Raw genomic sequence first — 20743 nt, forward strand, 5'->3', positions numbered from 1 at the left:
TTTCAAATTCATTACAAATTTTTATAGATTCTTCGATTCCTTTTTTAATCTGAAAGAGAATTCACAATTGGTGACATAAAAGTGAAGTCTTTTGGAACTCTTTAGAATACTTTTAGAACAGAAATGGGATGGAAAAGAATTTATTTTGTGATTTGGGAATTAAAAAAGTATTCTCTTAGAATTTTCTGTGTTATCTGGATATTGATTGAATTTATTTTTCTTCAAACTATAGTAATTAGTATGATTTACTAATTAAAATAAAAAAATCTATTTGCATAAAATTATATAAATATATTTAATATTATGTATTAATCATTTACAATTTTTGCCATTACATTAGATAAAGTAAAGTCCAGAAGAGTAAAAATTTATCGAAATTTACCATGATGTTTTTTGCACCCACCGAATTTTTCCGATTAACCTTCTTAATAATAATGATCAATAAGCCTTCATTTACATAGTGACATTTTTCTATCAATATTAATACGCGTGACAAATCCATTTCACACTTTCATTTTTGTACTTTGCGATCTTTTACAATATTCGTCTTATTTTTATGCAATGATAATATATAGAAGTATATATTACATCTAATATATTTTACAGTAAACACATATTACATTATTAATTAAATTTTTCGTGATGCATTGAATGTCGCAGAGAGAAAGAGAGAGAGAGAGAGAGAGAGAGAGAGAGAGAGAGAGAGAGAGAAAGAGATCGAACAAATATTTAGAATTTTAAAAGATGATTGAGGCTGTAGTCTACTTGATACTACAAGTGGCTCGAAACATTTAATTGAGAACAAAGAATTTTGTTAACTGATCAATCAAAAAAGCTTCGTAGCATTTGCGTGAAGTGGACCGTGACTTAAAAGAGATCTAAGACTATAACTTTTTAATGTTAAAAGTTAAAATCTGTAATGTCACTTCTGTAGAATTTGTATGCAAAGCAGAAAAAAATATTTTCTGATTTTTATTTTTTAATTCTATTTAATAATTTTGAAAGAGAAAGTAAAAAAAAGTTGATGTTATAGTAATAGTAGATGTCATAGTAATTTAATTTTGTTTTAATATATTTAATAAATTCTTTGATGTTTTTACTTTTTTGGATTTTTCCTGCTCACTTCTACATTTCAACTTTTCTCAGTTTTTATTGACCGTTAAAAATTTTGTTCTGGTATATTAAATTTTATAAGACAAATTTGTGTTGTAAAATTTATGATATTAATAATTTGATAATTGGTCGTAAAATTTACACTGGAAAAATATAAAATGCTATAAACTATAAATGTATATTATTTGGAACATTCTTCTTAATAAAAATTCTTCAAGTCTCAAAGCACGATGTATCACTGTTCTCTGCGCTGCAAAATGTCAGACAGTATCTGGGACGAGTTATCACCTTCCTTCAAATTACCATCCTCATCCGAGCTAAACTCGGCATTAAGAAGATTCATTAAAGACGTTGACTTTTCTGTCAATAACGGCATATTTGAATCAGTTCCTTCTTCGTGTTTAGCACTGTTGCTCGGCGTTTTCGATTGCAATTCCATATTATCAATTACTTTCTTTCTGGTAAGTAACACTTTTTGGACAACATGAAGTATTATACCACCAACGCACATTAACAATCCTACAAAATTAAGGCCAGTCATTTGATCACCTTTCAATACAAAGGCCAACGCTAATGTACATATTTCCTGTAAACAGATACAAAATAAAAAACGTAAAAATTATACATTCACTAAACAGAACGTATTATTTGTGAAACTTGTGACTTATTCTAATAACAGTTGATAGTTTGTAAAGATGTGTAATTGTTTAATATTATATTTACCATAATTTTGCTTTTTTTTGTAATTAACAAGTTTTCTACAAAAACACTTTTAAAGTCTTGTAAAAGATCGAACTAATTAAATTAAGGCATCAGTAATATTATCAATAGTGTCACATCATGAACAATTTGGTTTCAGCAAGGAATAGACAAAAACCAGGAAACAAATAAATAAATATAACAGGATGTATGAAAATAGTAAAAATTAGCTCTAAACCTAAAAAACTAATTCCACAGTGTTTTTTGATGTATATAAAAAAGAAAAATAATAATTATAATGCCCGGAAGTGCGAAAATGACAATAAAATGTCATACAAAATATTTATGCACGATTGATATTAATAAGCTTTTTTAAAAAACTATTTATCATAAAAGATGACTTACTGACTTCACTGCATATAATTTACATGAAGTGCAGTCGGTAAATCATCTCTTATGGTAAATAGTTGTTCCGCCATTAATAATCACCCTGTATGTAGGGCAAACAGGCTATTAAAAAATATAATAGATAAACATTAAAATCACATTAGGAAAGCCACGACATAAACTTCAGTTATTACGGAACATCGTATAGAATTCTCCCATGAATTTGATTGGAATAGGTTCGAGATTTCGAGTGAGGAGTTACAACTTAACAAAAGGCTTATACCTGAAATAATATATATAAAAAAACAAAAGAAATGGCAAAATTTACAAAATGATATTAAGCTTCTTGAACCAATATATCTCAATCTTATACATTGACACTATAATAACTTGGCATGTTACGATTTGCTGTATGAAAATATTCAAGTTATATTAGTTAATAATCTTATTGTACTTGCACCAATAACTGCGTAAGTTCGCATTGGCAAATTTATTTTGAATTGTTTTAATTTCGGAATCAATAAATTTATATTAATTCTTATTTTAAAATTACAGAATTTTTCAATAACCAATTACCAATAGCCTGGTATTTGATTTATGATTACAATTATATGTATGTAATAAATAATTGATTGTCAAAAATAAATTTTTTTTTCTTTTAAAAGCAATTATAATAAAAAAATTATGAATTTTTGTTAGCCTCCGACTCAAAGGATTAACTTGAATTTTCATAGTTAACTTTTTTTTACTTAAAAACTTCGATAAGGCAGAACTTCTATAACTCAAAGATTTAGAAAAATTTGAAAATTAAGATTCGAGTTATTAAAGTTCGACTGTAAGATAAAGATTATTACCACTTTTTTAAATAGAAATGTTTTTAAAAATATATTTAAATAGCAAAAACAATATCTTTAAAAATATTATTTAAGCTCAAAAAGTCCATAGACTTTCATAACAAAATCTTAACGCTGTTAATGTTAGGTTCCTTGTGTAATTTTTTAAAATATATTTTCTAATTCTTTGTGTACCGTTACCTTCGATTTTAAATAGTTCTTCAAGAGATGCTAAACCTAAGGCTGAACTTCTTTGATGTCGGAATTACAGATTCTTTTTTCGAGCGAGAGTCAAGCGGCACGTGATCATAAGCAAAACGAAGGGTAAAGAGAATAGCGCTAAGGCCAGGCTCGTGTGCCCGATGAATGCGTAAAATGCGTAATTAGACTATAAATTTATTTATTCACAATTGCCGCATTGAAAAAATATTCATTCATATACTTATTCAAAATTTTAAGTTTTCAAATATATTCATTTAAGAATATTTTATTGATTATTTCAGAAATATTCATTCATTCGTGAATATTTCATGATTATTTCATAAATATGAAATTTATGTATATTTTATAAATTTTATATTAATTCATATAAAATATTAACTAAAAAGGTCCGATAAGAAACGACATTATTAAATATGTTGTTTTATTATCCTTTAAAAGCATTGACAATAACGTTTATTTTTTTCTTTCGTATAATCATTTTTTACAAACTTTAACCAAGCTCGGAGGCAGAATATTTTACGTACTGTATCAACAGTTAAACAATTATGCTTGCTTTGGTAAAAAAGGACGACTTTAGAATCCTCTTAAATTAAATCAAAAAAGTAACATCACAAAATTAAATTGACAACCAATTTTATAATACTGATGCCATCTAGCATCTATAAGATTATCCTTTCCCAGAAAATGTAAAAAATATGTTACGAAGAATATTATCTCAACCAGGATTTGAATTTGAATCTTTTTACATTCCATGCGGACATAGTTCAATCATTGAAACACTTATTTCAGAATTAAGCTCTTGCTACGATTGTCTATAACCTTTCATTTGAATTGTATTTATACAAAGTACTATCTTATTTCAATTTAAAAACAGTTTGCTAATTGGATAGAAAAAGGATAGTAAAAGTTAAGTAAAAGAGTTTAATGCCCAATTTCTTCATCTCTAGATGACAACTTTCTGTGCGATATTTCTCAGAAAATATGGGAATTCCTAATAAAATTCTAGTAAATTTTATATAAAAAATTAATGTTAATTGAATATTTTTAGCTGGAAGATAATTATCAGGAGGAATGAAGAAATTTTGATTAGTTTAAAATCTTTGGTCCCTAAAAATCCCTACAAATTATTATAAATTTTAATGATATTTATAAAAGAAAATGGTGATTAATTTCATGACGTTTATATGTAGATGTTAGTTATACAACTAAAGAGTAATAGAGATAAAACATAAATGTGAATATGTAATGCAATATGAGGAAAAATAATAGGCAAATGGATTAATATTAGTTTACCTTAAATATTCCTGAGATCGACAATGTCAGACTAGAGGTATAAGTAACAACTAAGAATTCCATCACTTCCATACTAAATGCTAAAATGGCACCTGCTACTACAGCACTCGCAGTCAAAAACACGCTACCGATATTGTCCCAATCGGTAATTCTAATACCGTCGTATATTCTTCCACCTAAAATTTAATATAGTTTAAATATTGAGAATAATATATAATAAGACATATTAGAGTGTTTACTTAAATTCTATAAAAAAATCTAAAAATTTTTAAAAAATTTTTTCCAGAAATTTATTTAAAAAGTTTTCCAATTCTTTTACATAATTTTATTTAAAAAGTTTTGAAAGTTTAAGTTTTTCTAATTTTTTACGGGAGTAAACACCCTGGCATTATTAAACCATAAAATGTTTAAGATTTTCATTGAGTTTAATTATGAGGTCTAAATAATTATAAAATTCTATTAAAATTCTGTTGTAAAAATGCAAAATTACCTTCAAACCATAAAGTCACTGATATCGCGGGTAATAGCATCCAAGGCTGCATGTAATACATCATGTCTATCGGATCGTGAAGACCAAGTTTGGATCTTTGCATAATGAGTTGTGTCATAGTCCATCGAATACCACTCGCAAATGACGCTACAAGACACAATATAAATCCAAGAATGACGAATTGGGTAGATTTATAAGTGAACATCGCCAGTCCTCCTGCTATCATTACTACTATTCCTACTAAAGACCATGACTAGAATAAATAGTAATTATTATTTATCTAATAAAAATGGTTTAAGAAGCATCTACTTAATAAATATTAGTTCTTCATTGAAAATCTCAACCTTACCTTTTTCTCTAATTTGAATAGAAGAGAAAATCCAAGAATAAATATAATAGTGGTTGATTTGGTCATAGTGACTCTAGAAAAAAAAGCCATACAATTTTATAATAAACCTTTTAGATTTTAAAGAAAAATAAAAATGAGCGAAAAAGAGAGAAATACGAGTGTAGTTCTAAAAAACGGAACCCTCTGATTTGGCTGTAAATTGGTATACTACTGTATTTTGGTACGTTAATTACGAATATCGTAATGAAAGTCACCGACAAGGTCATCTTCAAGGTAAAAAATCAAGGTAAAAAACAGATTTTTTTTTATTCTTTTATATATATGTCCGTAAATATTGATTTCCTAGAAAGTGTCCAATAAAAAAATAAAGCCCTTAAAATTGTCTACAAAAAAGCTTTTATGAATAATTTTCGTAATCGCAACGATACACGCGTAATCATCAAAAAATGAAATAAAAGCATAAAAAAAGAAAAATACTGCAAAATTGACAAGTCGTAGGGTCTATGCAAGTATAATAACATACATATACTTACACATATACGGGGGTGTATGCATGCGCGCGCGCGCGCGCGCGCGCGTGTGTGTGTGTGTGTGTGTGTGTGTGTGTGTGTGTGTATTTTGTAAAAAAATAACAGTAAAAAGACATTGTTTCCGCGCAAAGCAAGGTTGAATTGGGTTAGGTTAGGTTAGGTTCCCGGAGGAGAGAGACACGGCGCAGCACACACTTGAGCGGTGCCCAGCGTGAGCAAATGAGCGCCGTGTCTTCACCGACAGGGTAGAGGTGGACCTCTCCCTCCCTGCCATAGTGAGGAAGACGGGCCCGAGGGCTGGAACGCGGTGACCTCCTTCTGCTTCACTGTCATGAGGCAGAAGGAGGAGGCGGAGAGACAGAGAGAGAACGACCCCTTGGCTCCGCCGAAGAGGAGATGAAGGGGGGGGGGGTAGACGGAGGAGGGTATACCTGCAGCAACATCAGTAGGTCCTCCTCCCTCTCCGCCCCTTCAGCGGGCAGGACAGGGTAGGAAGAGGGTGGGCTCCGCCGCCCTCTCCCTGCCCTCTTGAGTTTGCCGGCGTCCCGGCGACGACATACTGTCGTTGCTGGAAAAGTCCGCCAGCGCGGCTCTTTGCTCCCCTCATCTGAGGGTTTGAGCCGAGCCGAGAAAGAACAGTGGGGTTGGGGGGAGCCTCACAGCGCCGGCTAGACCAGACAGAAGGCCCTACCCTCTCCACTGTTGAGGAGGTACGCCTCGGGCGGAATCAGCGGCGGGGTAGTTGCCCGGCTGACCCGTCTTGGGGCTTGGGATGCGGGTGTACGTACCTAGGGCCCTCTTCCACGGGGGTTCGACGCACACCCGACATCCCGGTTCGGGCGGCTGGGGCTCGATTTCGGTCGAGTTCCGGCCGCTAACTCCGGGGGGGGGTTCCTGTTCTCGAACGGGGACCCGTTTGGGCTAGGACGGATTGCGGTGCATGCTTAGTTCGATCCCGTGATCCGTCCCGAGCCCAGTCGCCGGAAAAAGTTGGATTTTAGTGAGTATACCGGCTACTAGCTAGGACGGCGAGTCTCACATACCCCGCGTTCCTGTCCCCACAGGACCGGGGACCCATAAAGGCGTTTCTCAACTATAAAAAAAAAAGGTTAGGTTAGGTTAGATAAGTCGGAGGAGTGTGAGGGAGAGGCAAAGTACACGTTTGGGCGGGGGAGCCTCCCCCTCCCCCGCCCAAACGTGTACTTTTTACATAAAACAGTAGTGGACGTAAAAGAAAACTCATTTTAAAACAGTTTTTCTATTATAACGACTAAAGTATTGAAGTTTCATGTGAAGCGAGTATTTTTCATATTATCTCGTTTTTTTCTAAAATTGGTTCTATGCAAAAAAAAATGTACAATACATAAATAATGTATTATTTCAAGAGTTATAACTTTTATTTGAAACATTTTTTGATTAAATTAATATTTATCAAAATAATATTAAAAAACCGATATTTTTCAAGTTCTTTTTTAATTTTTTACCTTGAAGATGACCTTGTCGGTGACTTTTATTATGATATTCGTACTCAGCGCACCAAAATACAGTAGTATACCAATTTACAGCCAAATCGGAGAGTTCCGCTTTTCGGAACCTCATCCAGAAATACTTTGAAACTTTGAGTAAAATAATCAGCAAAAAACAGTTTTTACTCGGATATACAGAGTGCCCCAAATTACACGGAACAGTTCTCGTGAAGAGTTAGAAGGGACCGAGATAAACCAAAATGTTTTAAAACGATATTCGCAATAATCTTTGAATTATTAAATATTACGAGTTACAAGATATTAAAGTTGTATAAATAAAAGCGCGTGGAGAAAAAGCACTCGCCCGCATGAGCTGTAGGACGGCTCACCGTGTTGACACTGGTGGCCCGGAGTTCGGCAATGAGTGGCAAGCGCACGACGAGAGAAAAGATAATATGCCGCTACCGTCACTCCCTTATGTCATCGCATCATGTCACGCGTCAACACGATTACGATTATTAAGATTTTGCTTTTCATAATATAGCGTTTTTCATAGGAAAAAATCAAAGATTGACTAATGTACTAACTTTGCGAATGTATTATAATACTTCTCCCTTTAAAATTTCAGTATGTACAGGAACATAGTAAATATTATCACTTTAAGTAACAGTTCTTGTTAAAATTATTCGAATCTCATCGTTATTTCAAAAAGAAATGTAAACTATTACTTTTTTATACTTTTAAACAGCATGGCATTCGGAAAAAGTGTGGTGCTGATTATTTATCGCAGTTCAAACAGAATATTTCCCTTTACAATCATTTAAGCAAAGTTCCAGCAGTAACATATTTTTTAAAGGAGTTGTTAAATCATTAGGTACCATCATTAGGTACCGCAAGGACGTGTCAGCCCTGATTTAAAATTATATAAGAGGCCGTCAAATAAAAACGTGTGTGTGTGTGTGTGTAAATTTTTTACAAATATAATGAAAGAAAATATGGAAAATATTTATATATATATATATATATATATATATATATATATATATATATATATATATATACGAGGTGTGATCAAAAAGTAAGGTGACTTTTCATTTTTATAAAAAAATATTCATTTATTCATCCAAAATTATGTTATCCCCTTTAAAATAATCCCCCTCTGATACAATGCATTTGTGCCAGCGCTTTTTCCAGTCGTCAAAACATTTCTGAAATGCACTTTTGAGTATTGCCTTGAGCTCCTCCAGCGATGCAGCCTTAATCTACTCAATTGTCGCAAATCTTCGTCCTTTCATAGGCCATTTCAATTTTGGGAAGAGGAAAAAGTCGCAAAGGGCCAAGTCTGGTGAATACGGTGGCTGAGGCATGATGATAGTATTGTTTTTGGCCAAAAAAGTACTCACTAGTAACGACGTATGCACAGGTGCATTATCATGGTACAGAATCCATGAATTTTCTTTCCACACTTCCGAACGTTTTTTTCTTATTGATTCACGCAAATGCCGCATAACCTCAAGGTAATACTCCTTATTTACCGTACGACCTTGTGGTAGGAATTCTTGATGCACAACGCCATGGTAATCAAAGAAAACTGTGAGCAAAACCTTCACATTCGAACGAACTTGGCGTGCCTTTTTCGGTCTTGGCTCTCCTGGACTCTTCCACTGGGATGATTGGGCTTTGGTTTCGACGTCATAACCATATACCCATGTCACCAGTTATAACCCTTTTGAGCAGATCAGGATCATCATTGACGTCGTTCAACATGTCTTGGGCGATGTTCATGCGACGCTGCTTCTGATCAAAATTAAGCAGTTTTGGAACGAATTTCGCTGACACACGTGTCATACCCAAAACATCCGTTAAAATTGATTGGCATGAGCCAAACGATATGTTAAGATCATCAGCTATTTCTCTAATCGTGATTCGACGATTTTTCAACACAATTTCTTTCACTTCCTGAACATTTTCGTCGGTTTTTGACGTGCTGGGGCGTCCAGAGCGAGGTTCATCGTTAACATTTTCTCGGTCCTCTTGGAATAACTTATACCATTTATAAACATTTTTTTTTGCTCAAAGTTGACTCACCGTACGTCACTGTCAACATTTCAAGAGTTTTTGAACACTTAATACCATTTTTTACACAAAAATTAATAGAAACTCTCTGCTCCATTATTTTCAACAGCAAAAAATCGCCGAGCACGCACGAGTCTAACCTTTATGCCTCTCACATAAAAACAACACATGCTATATAGTCAAAACTGTGAACATATGATCGTGACGACTGTACCAACACAAAAAAAAATTTTGAAATTAGAGTGTACAGAGCGCGCGAAATTCAAAAAGTCACCTTACTTTTTGATCACACCTCGTTATATATATATATATATATATATATATATATATATATATATATATATATATATATCTATATATATATATATATATATACACACACACACACACACACACACACACATACACAGGGTGTCCCAGTATAAGTGGCTATCCCCCTTTATCTCGTAAACTCTCAGAGATAGACTTAATAAATATAATATTAAATTAAATGGTTTGAACTAAATTTTATTGTGAGCACAGTGATTACTTAAAGAAATTATCTATGTTAAAGAACGAAGAGACATGCACAACTTTTGCATGGTAAAGTGAATATTTTTATATGATAAAAGTTGTAGGGTTTTTTTTTAACGAATGCAATGATGTATGATTTATCAAAATTATTTTACAAATTATAGAAGTTATGTCGGTTTAAAGTTTCGCGGGCGACTAATACCATTTCAATTTCGCCCCTGCGGTGTGGCTAACTTCCGACTCCCGCTTTGGCGATTGACGTGTAACATGTTGACATCTGATTATAATATTCGATGTACGTAAAATGTAAGTAATAAGAATACGAAAATCTACAGATTTATAAAATTATTACACCAAAATTAGCCACACCGCAAGGGCAAAACTGAAATGGTATTAATCGCCCGCAAAACTTTAAACCGACATAACTTTTATAATTTATAAAATAATTTTGATAAATCATACATCATTGTATTCATTAAAAAAAACGCTACAACTTTTATTATATAAAAATATTCCCTTTACCATGCAAAAGTTGTGCATGTCTCTTCGTTCTTTAACATAAATAATTTCTTTAAGTAACCACTGTGCTCACAATAAAATTTAGTTCAAACCATTTAATTTAATATTATATTTATTTATCTCTGTTAGTTTACGAGGTAAAGGGGGGTGGCCACTTATACTGGAACACTTTGTATATATATATATATATATATTAAAAAAATATTTTCTATATCTTTCTTTCATTATATTCGTAAAAAATTTTTTTTCTTAAAAAGTACTGATTCCTTTATCCAGTTTTCGAATTGTTTTATTCCAAACTAAAAAAATATTGTTTCTTTATTTTTGATTATTCTATACGTGTATACTTACAAAGATATCGAAATTAATGAAAGGGCCCAATTTGATAAACCAATATCAACACCGCTAGCTATACCAGGTACCATTATTGAATAAATTATATTCTGCCATGGAAGATTTATCCGTTTATCATTGTAACATCTTCTAATGCATCTTATTAACGCAGATAGTGCAAACTTTATGACTAAATGACAAACCACTACTCCAAGTGGAAAATTAAATCCCTAAAAATATAGTAAGAGTAAGTTAATAAATTTATATAATTTACATTTACATCCACAGGGTAAATTGGAATAATTAAATTTGCTTTTTACATCTTAAGAGACAAATTGTCTATACGTCAATTTTACAAGGGACCTATCACATCTGTCTGAAACTGATTTGATTTTCCTTAAAATATATTGTTAAACACAAGAACGTATTTTTTAAATATATGCCTAATTTGAGATTTAAGTAAAACAAACTTAAAGATAACGCTTATATCTAATATCAAACAATTTTCAATGAAACGGTAATATAAAAAAATGTCTTGCAAAAAAAAGCTTCCAGCTTAGAAATTTAAAAAATTATAAAACTTTGGCAGCATATGAAAGATATCGAGGCTTATAGCAAACAATTTTTTTGTCGCCCAAATTCACTTTAAAGGGATAAAATTAATTTTTAAAGATTAGCTTATTTTTTACTTTTTATTTTATTACACAGATCTGCAAAAAAATGTTTTCAAAAGTTGTTTTCCACGTAATTTTTATGTTTTAGGCTGAATCCAAAAATGACCTCCGTTTTGTCATAGGACATCACATTTTCTGTATGTAAGTAACTGTTAAATAAGGCAATATCTAAAAATAAATAAAAATAAATTTATAAAATTACAATATTTAATTATAAATTTTTCATGAAAATCATTTTTTTAACTGGAGAGAACCAAAAAAAAGTTGAATCAACCCCGAGCATGTCAGAGCCTGCGCGTTCAGCTTGTAACATGTTGATGCTGATTTCATTAGCTTACTCTGAAAGTTCTTTTGTTTTGAAAGTTACATTTTTTTGGCATTGTATCTTGAATGCACTAATGTAAATTAAGTAATAGTAATTTTAACTTTAAATTTAGTTAAAAACCCTAAGATCATTAGGGTTTATTTACTAGGTTTACCAAATTTACTAGGTTATTTCATGCACAATAACAAAGTTCAACACTTTTATAAGACCTGAATAAACAAAGTATTTTCCGTTGGATTTTTTGTCACTGAAAATGAATTCGGAGGCCAAAGTTGGCTATCACGACATAATTTTGAGAAAAATGTATTAGAGAGGTAAAAAAAACGATCATTTCTAGAATTTTCAAGATGTAGCACTGGCATCAAAATTTTTCCAATTTCACAATTAACCAGTTATTGATAATAAAACGTATATCAGCGAAAAAAGTACACAAATAGTAATAACTCTCATATACAGGATGATTATTAATAAATGTCCCCACTTTTTACCATACGAGCACGCATTTGTAATTTCTAATATATGTTAGAAATACGTATCCGTCGGTAAATCATGGTCCTATGATAAAAAGTTGGGACATTCATTAATAATCACCTTGTATATAACACTATGTAATATGATAACCAAGAACATTGGCAAAAAGAGTGGATTTTTTGCCCAGAAATAATATATTGAGAATATATTGTTCCTGCTTTTATTTATAAACTTTTTATAACTTTATAAACAATTTATAAATTCTCTAATCGATAAATTTTATTAAAAGAAATAATTTTTCTCTCTAAAATTTTTTTCTATTTCCTTTTATTGGTGAATAATAATTAAATAAAAACAAATAATGGGTTAACAATCAAAAATTAATTTAAGATAAATTCAAGCAGCAAAACAATTGTTTATTACGTGTCAGGATATCCTCTGTATACTGTCAAAAGTTTCATAATTTTTTAAATTTCCGAGTTAAGGGTTTCTTTTGTTAGATAAAACTTATTGGTTTTTATATACTTTTATAACTGTACACTTAGATTTAAAAAAAATATATATTTTTCAAACTATCCCCATCCCTTTATAACTTAAATAAAATTTACATTTTTACTATAAATAAAAATTATGCCACATGCAATCACATTTCATTCAAAATATTTTTTTCTGTATCTTATAGTTTCGACGATACATGCTTCAAAAGAAAAAAACCAATTTTCTTCAAAGAAGTGTTTCATTTTCTAAAAGTGAAAACAAGCACATATAAAAAAATACGTGTTTCTTATTTTGATCTGTTCTACAGCATATTAAATACTCATTAAAATCGAACACGGATACTTCTGTCAGTTTCCTTGTAATAACTGGAATAATATATAAAGTAAGAGTTATTTTGTAGATTATCAATATAACTACTCACATATGTATTATAAAGCCATGGATTATAAAATGTAAGGCCTATTGACAAAATAAAGTAAGCAGAGATCAATAAAAACACATGGAATGCTTTTCTCCAAAATGTAGATTCTGGCTTCGTTACATTTTGGAAATCTGGAACATTTTGTGGCAAGTATTCGGATGTATCAACATCATTTCTAGCAATTTGATACTTTACATGGGAGCGTGTCATATTCCTAAAATAAAAGATTTTCTGAAAAAGAATATATATTGGCGATGTAAACTTACAATAAAGAAAAACAGGGGCGCAAGAAAGTAAAACAATTTTTAAAAATCAGGATTTATCTCGCATTTTTTTATACTATCGTCAACAATAGAGAATAATAGAGAGTCAACAATAGAAAAAAACATTCTGATTTCTATATTTCTTAAATGTTTTAATTAAGAGTAAGAAACAAATATCTCATACAGCACACAAATGTCGAACCAATGTTCAAACGTAGATTCAGTATTAAAAAGACATTGTAGAAACAAATGTTAACAATTATTGCTTGGTGTATGCCTTGTAAATATTGCAATTCAATATTTAAGAATGTTCTTTAATATTGATTCAACATTTATTTAATGTATTAGGTATATACATGAGTTTTAATCCTTTTTTCAACCCTTCATAAAATAATTATTTTTAATTAAAATATTTTCTAACTATTTTTGTAAGCTTGGTATTAAACTTTCTAAAACGCTGTTTATTATGATTAGATGATGCACATAACGTTAAAAGTAACAGTTAATACGAGTGAAAAACTGTATATTCGACATTGCATTTAATATGAATTCCAACAAAGGAAAAATGCTGCTAAAGCATATGAACCCATTTGCTCTGTTCTTGGGAAAAAATATCCCAATATATACAAATATCGGTTTTGTCGCTTTAAAGACGATGATCTTGACATAAGTAATCGTCAGTGTTTTGAAACGCCACGAAAGCTTGAGGCTTACAATTTGGAAGAGCTGTTGAAACCTATCCCAAATGCAAGTAGAACTCGGAGTTGACTAAGACACAGTTTCAAGGTGACCCACGACTGCATAAAATGGAAAAACGGGTATTGCATGAATTGTCGCAAAATAGCATTATCTGCTGATTGAGTACGTGCTTTCCAGGCAGTACAAAAAAAGATTTTTGTGGAAAATTATTACTGGCGATAAAAAATGAATTATATAATTCTAAACGCAGACATTCGAGGGTGGACCTCGGCCTTCTATGTTAATGGCAAAATCTAATATTCACAATAAAAAGGTTTCTTAATGTATTTACTAGGATGCAAAAGGTGTAATTTATTACGAGGTGTAATTTACTCCGTCAGCCGGGTGAAACAGTTCACGCTACAGTCATCAGTTGAATAATTTGGCAAAATTGAAAAGGAAAGGCCATTCATTGGCAAGGGAGTTAAAAAGTTGTTTTGCTGCATGATAACGCTAAGCCACATGTTGTTTAGATCACTCAACAAACTATCATTAACTTGAGCTGGAAAATACTTCTGCATACTTTCTTGACTTGACGGATTATGATCTATTCCGTCGCATTTAAACAGATTTTCATCTATACCAGCAAGACAACGTATTCGAGATGTGGCAGAAATATGATTTAATGAATTCATTATTTCTAAACCGATATCTTTCTTTCAAGAAAGAATCCGATTGTTGCCCGAAAGATGGCAGAATATTATAGAAAATGAAAGAAAATATTTTTCAGATTTATTTATAATCAATGTGTCATGTGATAAACAAATAAAAATTTAAGTTAAAAGATTAAAACTTTTGTATATATTTAATATTACATGTAAATTTATATATACATATATATACATATATATATATATATATATATATATATATATATACACACATGTACGTTATATTGTTTAAGAAAATTGAATAAAAAAATTAGTTTAAAAATTGTTAAAAAATGGTATGGAAAATTTAAAGAACAATATATTGATTCTTATTATTTAAAACTAGTTTTTCTATCTTTCTAAAATGTAAATATATAGATATATAAAATATAATACTTTATAAAGTTAATAGAATAAATTTTAAACTTAATCAACCTTTACCAGGATTTACTTAACCGGAATCAAAATTATTTTGTAAATTTAGGTTTTTTCGATAATAATTTTTCGATTTAATAATACGTTTTATACATTTATTTTATAAAAATTTTTGTAACAATACACAACTAATTACTTTTTAAATTTCCCTAAATTAAAAATCTATTATTTTCATGTAATTAGTATTAATTTTATTAACAAATAAAAAATGTATAGTGTTTTTATTAAAACATATATATTTTATTATAGTTTTTATTATTACATTTTAAATAAGTAATACAATAATCTAAAATAACTAACAATTGATGTCAAAATAATGACAATGTACCATCTGAAAAACTATACATATTAATATATAAAAATTATGTTTTATTTAATAACATATGTGAGTGTGTGTGTGTGTGTGTGTGTGTGTGTGTGTGTGTGTGTGTATATATATACACATTTTTCAAATTTCAAAAAATAATAATTTATTCAATGTTATTTTAACATTATAACAACATTAATAGTTAATCAAGAAAAATGAACATATAAAAATTCAATGTAGAAACAATATTTACATCTTAACGTTGCTTAATCTCAGCAATGTTTTTCCAATGTTCTATGTTGTATGGGTAAGAAAGAGTAGGATAAATTGGACTTACAATATTTGCTCTCTTATAAAATGTGTTAAAATAAAGATATTGTTAGAAAGAGAATTAAATTCTCTTCATTTTTGCTGTAGATTTTGACGTATCTCTTAAACTATTGTGAAAAATAGAAATATGTTTCAAATTGGAACTTCCTATTTTTGTCGATTGTTTAATAAAATTCTAAGTTTTTTTATTATATATTTTTTAGGATTAAATAAAAACAAACAATTAATAGTCAAAAATGCAAATTTTATTTAGAATAAATATTATAGAAAATTCAAATAATTTGATTTAAAATCAATTAATAAATTCAATGTATTCCTAGTTTGATGACATAATAGTTCACTAAAATATTTCTAAGACCAAATCTGGTCTACCAATTGCAAGTGTTATGACTAGATTACAATTCCAATGTAATATAATCAAAGTTGTGTTTTTTGTCTTTAATGGAGGCCCACACCCATTCACATATATTGGCTTAAAAATTTTTTAGTATACCTGATTAATCCCATTCCCCTCAATACCCTAATTTACATTGAGCAGTTTGGAATGCGTACTAAGCAAATGTTTATAGTGTTACATGTGTGTTGAAAATGCATACTATTATGATTTGCTACATCTGTATTTGATATGTATCGTATCAAACTACTCATCATTTACGTCACTGAATTAAATTTATTATGAATATTGCACTTGGTATGCTTATTAAACGACCAGTGTAAATTATACCTATATCCTCTATATCTATAAAATGAGCATAAACAAATTATAAGTTTTTAAGATGTCAAATTTTTCTAGTATTATTTAAAGAATCATTAAGTTTGTAAAGAAAAATCAGGTTTGTTATAATTTTAAAAAACATTTTTAAAACTTATTCACCGTTTTCAAGAATTTTCACAGATAATTTCTTTAAATCAAGATTTGTTTGTTCCAGGCATTTTCTTGACATATTAAACAGTTTTTGTAAAATATGGAAATTGTAAAAGAAAAAAATTATAAAATTTGGAATGAGAATTTGAGAAACGTACCGCTCTGTTATAAAATCTCGAGCATAGAGAAATTATTAGCGAACCATTCTGTTCTGAGAATTATTGAATACGTCAATCGCCCAGGAACGAAAAGTATCCATACGCCACTCACGACATCATCATTATTATCACTTTCGCTCTCCTGAAAAAGCAAGGATTAAAGGATTGAAAGGTTCATCAACAATCATTGGAGTATTTGATCGCTTACCTTGATTTCAACATAAGATAATGTGAAGTGCTATGTTGTACGCGAATATAACCTAAGATTACAGAACAAACACAACACTTTATCAAATACTATCACTTGAATAAATATACTCTCAACAAATGTCCGGCTTTTGTGTCTTTTCCGCTGCAGTTGTTCACGTAAATAAAAAAAATTTATCTGTCAGCCTATCAACGATAAAGAAAGTAATATGTTACACTCATTTTCTTTCTCGCTCTTTTTCTCTTTTCCTCTCTCCCATTCGCTTGCTCATTTTCTCTCTCTCTCTCTCTCTCTCTCTTATAATTAATAGCGTTTTTCATTGGGAAAACTAGTGCGCACTGAATGTGCACTTGCTACAGGTAATTGGGCGTTTCCGTTGGCACCGTCATCGCGCAAACCGAAACGTCCAATTGCCAGCGGCGAGTGCACACTCAGTGCGCACTAGTTTTCCCAATGAAAAACGCTATAAAACTTATTGCAAATAAAGGCTGCGTTCCGAAATTCAATGCGACTGCAGGGGTGCCACCTTCTACTATGGGTGCGTTCCAAAATTCTACTTGTTGGTATTATTAGTGTGCCGTCACATGGGGCGTAACTTGCGTAAGCGTAATGGCTCTGGCAGACCAGCGCGATTTGCGACACGCGACGCGCGATTTGCGACACGCGACGCGCGATTATCCAATAGGCGTTTACAATTTTTTAAAAAGACGTACGCCTATTGGATAATCGCGCGTCGCGTGTCGCAAATCGCGCTGGTCTGCCAGAGCCATAACTGGCGGGTTCCGATAGCGCACATTCCGATAACACACAAACCACTCACAATAGGTTTGTTCGAGTTGCTTGAAATCCCCAAAAATTTTTGCACTCGAGATGAGATAAATATATATTCGATCCTAAGAAAGAGAGAGACGACAAAGAAATTAATTCAAAAAGGGCAGCAACACGAACAGGCCTAATGGTAGATGCCTAGAGATTTTCCGTAGGCTGGGTTAGATAAGTCAAGATGATTTTTTGGTGGGCTATCGGGATGTGCGCTATCGGAACCCTCCCAAGCGTAACTTGCGCCGACCAATGATATCGTTTTACTGAAACATCAGCTTCCTCCTAGTTACTTTACGCTTTTTACGTTATTATCGTTACGTCGAATGCAATTTCCTGCGTAAGAAACGCTGTGTACAGTCGTTTTCATTATAGTTGCGACACTTTTTTTTGGATGCATTTCTGAACGCGCAACTATAACGAGAGATGAGAACGACTGTAGTTGTGGAGGTTAGCGCGAAATATCAAACGTTGGTATACAAGGTGTCGCAAATAAAATTTGGGTACCTTGGAGGAAATGTAAGATAAGTATACTCGCAAATATTTTTCAAATAGATTTTTTAAAAAAATATTCGCACATTTTCCGTATTTGATCGGTTTTAATCTAATTAAGTTTATAAATTTGTCATTACAACACGATGAGCTGCGATGCTTAGATATAGTTAAATAAATTGTAACTGTAACAAATATTAAAAATTAACATTTTAAGTATTTGTTACAGCTATAATTATAATTTATTTAACTACATCTAAGCATCTCTGATCATCGTTGTTGTAATGACGAATTTATAAAGCTCAATTAGACCAAAGCCAATCCAATACAAGAAGATGTGTTATTTATTAATTAAAACTAACTTTTTCTTTTTTGCAGAAGTAGAGAGCACACAAGGATGAGACATTGGAAGCCTTTGCAAGAAGGTGATATACTCAATGTTAATATAACAGTAAGTAGTCTCATCTTTTATGAAAAACGTTTTATAAAATTGTATTCTTTTCCTAGTTAAAAAAAATTATAATTGCAAATTATAGGTTTATCTTAATGGCTATCACGACGATTGCTCAGTCATGTTTCAATGTTTTGGTGAGGTACATTCTGAAGGCAAACGATTGGTAATAATCACAGAATTGTGTTTAAAGTCAGCTATTGAAATATGCAAATCAAATGAATATTTCTGCAATATTGGTAATAATTTGTACATGATTAAAAATCTTAATTTGGTTATATGCTATAACATTCATTTTTATCATTTTGTATAATTTTTCTATTTTGTTTTCAGGTAATGTAATAGAAGAGACAACAAATAAACACAATTTGAATGTAATACCTGCACTTTTGGGTCGTGGTATCGGAACTTACTTTCATGGTGCTCCAGACATTTATCACTTCGGTACAGTGAAAATATTTTGTTACTATCAATATTAACGCGCATTGGCATATGACTAATAGAAATTATCTAATTCCAATTTATAGATCAAATATATCTTGCTTTTAAAATAAATTTCTACATAACTGTAAATATTAAATTGTCTTATATGTATACTGATATTTTAACGCCTCTTTTTTATTTTACAGCAAATGATTTTTCTGACAAAATAAAACCAGATATGACATTTACTATTGAACCAGCTTTAAGTCAAGGAACAACGCAGATTGAAATTCTGGAAGATGGATAGACAACTTGTACTATTGATAATTTTAGGACAGCTCAAGTTGAACATACAATTTTAATAACAGATACTGGATGCAAAGTGCTAACACTTTAATGTACAATCAATATTATTGCTATTTTATATAAAAAGTACCTATGAAATATATTATTTTTAGCATACATAAATTAATTTGCACATATGCGTTTTAATCTTACAAGTACTATCTTGTATTTTTATATGTAAAAATAAAAGTTAGGTAAAATTTATGTCTGTTAGAATGAAGATTATCAATACGGTTACTAGAATCAATATTTTCTTAGTCTTTTGTACATGTAATGCAAATAAATATATAATTGAAAACTTCTTTCAATTTATTCAATTAAAGAAATGGATCTTTACTCTAGATTTTTTATTAAGTTTATTTTAAATAAGAAAACAAAAATTTTATAGAATTGCAGGTCCCTAATAGCTCTCCAAAGTTAGCGCCCTTGTTTTTCAACTTCTTTTTCTTTCGTGATAATGGCAAGATGATACTGAAAAGCAGGGCAAGCAGATTGTTAACAATGTAGTTGAAATTATTGGTCTGTAAGATATATACATAGGAATTTTGTTAATGTACCTTTGGGAAAGATCTTGCGTCTCTGTAAAAAAGAACTTGCATTACTTTATACAGAAGTTGAATAGCTTCCTCACCAACCTGAGCAATCGCCGAGATAGCCATTAAGATAAACCTATAATTTGTAATTATAATTTTTTTTAACTAGGAAAAGAATACAATTTTATAGAACGTTTTTCATAAAAGATGAGACTACTTACTGTTATATCAACATTGAATATATCACCTTCTTGCAAAGGCTTCCAATGTCTCATCCTTGTGTGCTCTCTACTTCTGCAAAAAAGAAAAAGTTAGTTTTAATTAATAAATAACACATCTTTTTCTATTGGATTGGCTTTGGTCTAATTGAGCTTTATAAATTTGTCATTACAACAACGATGATCAGAGATGCTTAGATGTAGTTAAATAAATTATAATTATAATTGTAACAAATACTTAAAATGTTAATTTTTAATATTCGTTACAGTTACAATTTATTTAACTACATCTAAGC

At 30.7% G+C, this 20743-nt stretch overlaps 2 protein-coding genes and 1 long non-coding RNA gene across 4 annotated transcripts; 1 reads left to right on the forward strand and 2 right to left on the reverse strand.

The window, feature by feature from the left end:
* Positions 1–186: 186 nt before the first annotated feature.
* On the reverse strand, positions 187–17445 carry LOC105196587 (solute carrier family 35 member C2). 2 transcript variants are annotated; one of them, XM_026139169.2, is made up of 8 exons: positions 17167–17445; positions 16959–17100; positions 13213–13426; positions 10842–11053; positions 5387–5459; positions 5038–5290; positions 4548–4723; positions 187–1699 (listed from the first exon to the last, which is right to left on the reverse strand). In XM_026139169.2, exons 3-8 carry the CDS (start codon positions 13420–13422, stop codon positions 1349–1351), a joined length of 1275 nt encoding a protein of 424 aa, XP_025994954.1. In that variant the 5' UTR covers positions 13423–13426; positions 16959–17100; positions 17167–17445; the 3' UTR covers positions 187–1348. The 2 variants fall into 2 exon arrangements, with proteins under 2 accessions (XP_025994954.1, XP_025994953.1); XM_026139168.2 differs by having other exon boundaries at positions 13213–13443; positions 17167–17444.
* Positions 17446–18722: 1277 nt separating this feature from the next.
* LOC105206466 (methionine aminopeptidase 1D, mitochondrial) lies at positions 18723–19819 on the forward strand. The gene is made up of 4 exons (XM_039453572.1): positions 18723–18928; positions 19014–19167; positions 19262–19372; positions 19558–19819. The coding sequence occupies exons 1-4, from the start codon at positions 18875–18877 to the stop codon at positions 19656–19658; spliced, it is 420 nt and encodes a 139-aa protein (XP_039309506.1). The 5' UTR covers positions 18723–18874; the 3' UTR covers positions 19659–19819.
* LOC120358654 lies at positions 19691–20623 on the reverse strand. Its single transcript, XR_005575566.1, has 3 exons — positions 20451–20623; positions 20254–20365; positions 19691–20167 (listed from the first exon to the last, which is right to left on the reverse strand). It is a non-coding gene; the product is annotated as an uncharacterized LOC120358654 (long non-coding RNA).
* Positions 20624–20743: the final 120 nt, after the last annotated feature.

Source organism: Solenopsis invicta, chromosome 9, assembly GCF_016802725.1.
Source record: "Solenopsis invicta isolate M01_SB chromosome 9, UNIL_Sinv_3.0, whole genome shotgun sequence".
Lineage (NCBI taxonomy): Eukaryota > Metazoa > Arthropoda > Insecta > Hymenoptera > Formicidae > Solenopsis > Solenopsis invicta.

Coding starts and splice junctions, on each gene's coding strand:
- LOC105196587 (XM_026139169.2), bottom strand. CDS start 13,422: ATGACACGCTCCCATGTAAAGTATCAAATTGCTAGAAATGATGTTGAT. Junction 11,054..13,212: donor CATGGCTTTATAATACATAT/GTGAGTAGTTAT, acceptor CTATATTTTTAG/GGATTTAATTTTCCACTTGG. Junction 5,291..5,386: donor TATTCAAATTAGAGAAAAAG/GTAAGGTTGAGA, acceptor TATTTATTCTAG/TCATGGTCTTTAGTAGGAAT.
- LOC105206466 (XM_039453572.1), top strand. CDS start 18,875: ATGAGACATTGGAAGCCTTTGCAAGAAGGTGATATACTCAATGTTAAT. Junction 19,168..19,261: donor TGAATATTTCTGCAATATTG/GTAATAATTTGT, acceptor TTTTGTTTTCAG/GTAATGTAATAGAAGAGACA. Junction 19,373..19,557: donor TCCAGACATTTATCACTTCG/GTACAGTGAAAA, acceptor TTTATTTTACAG/CAAATGATTTTTCTGACAAA.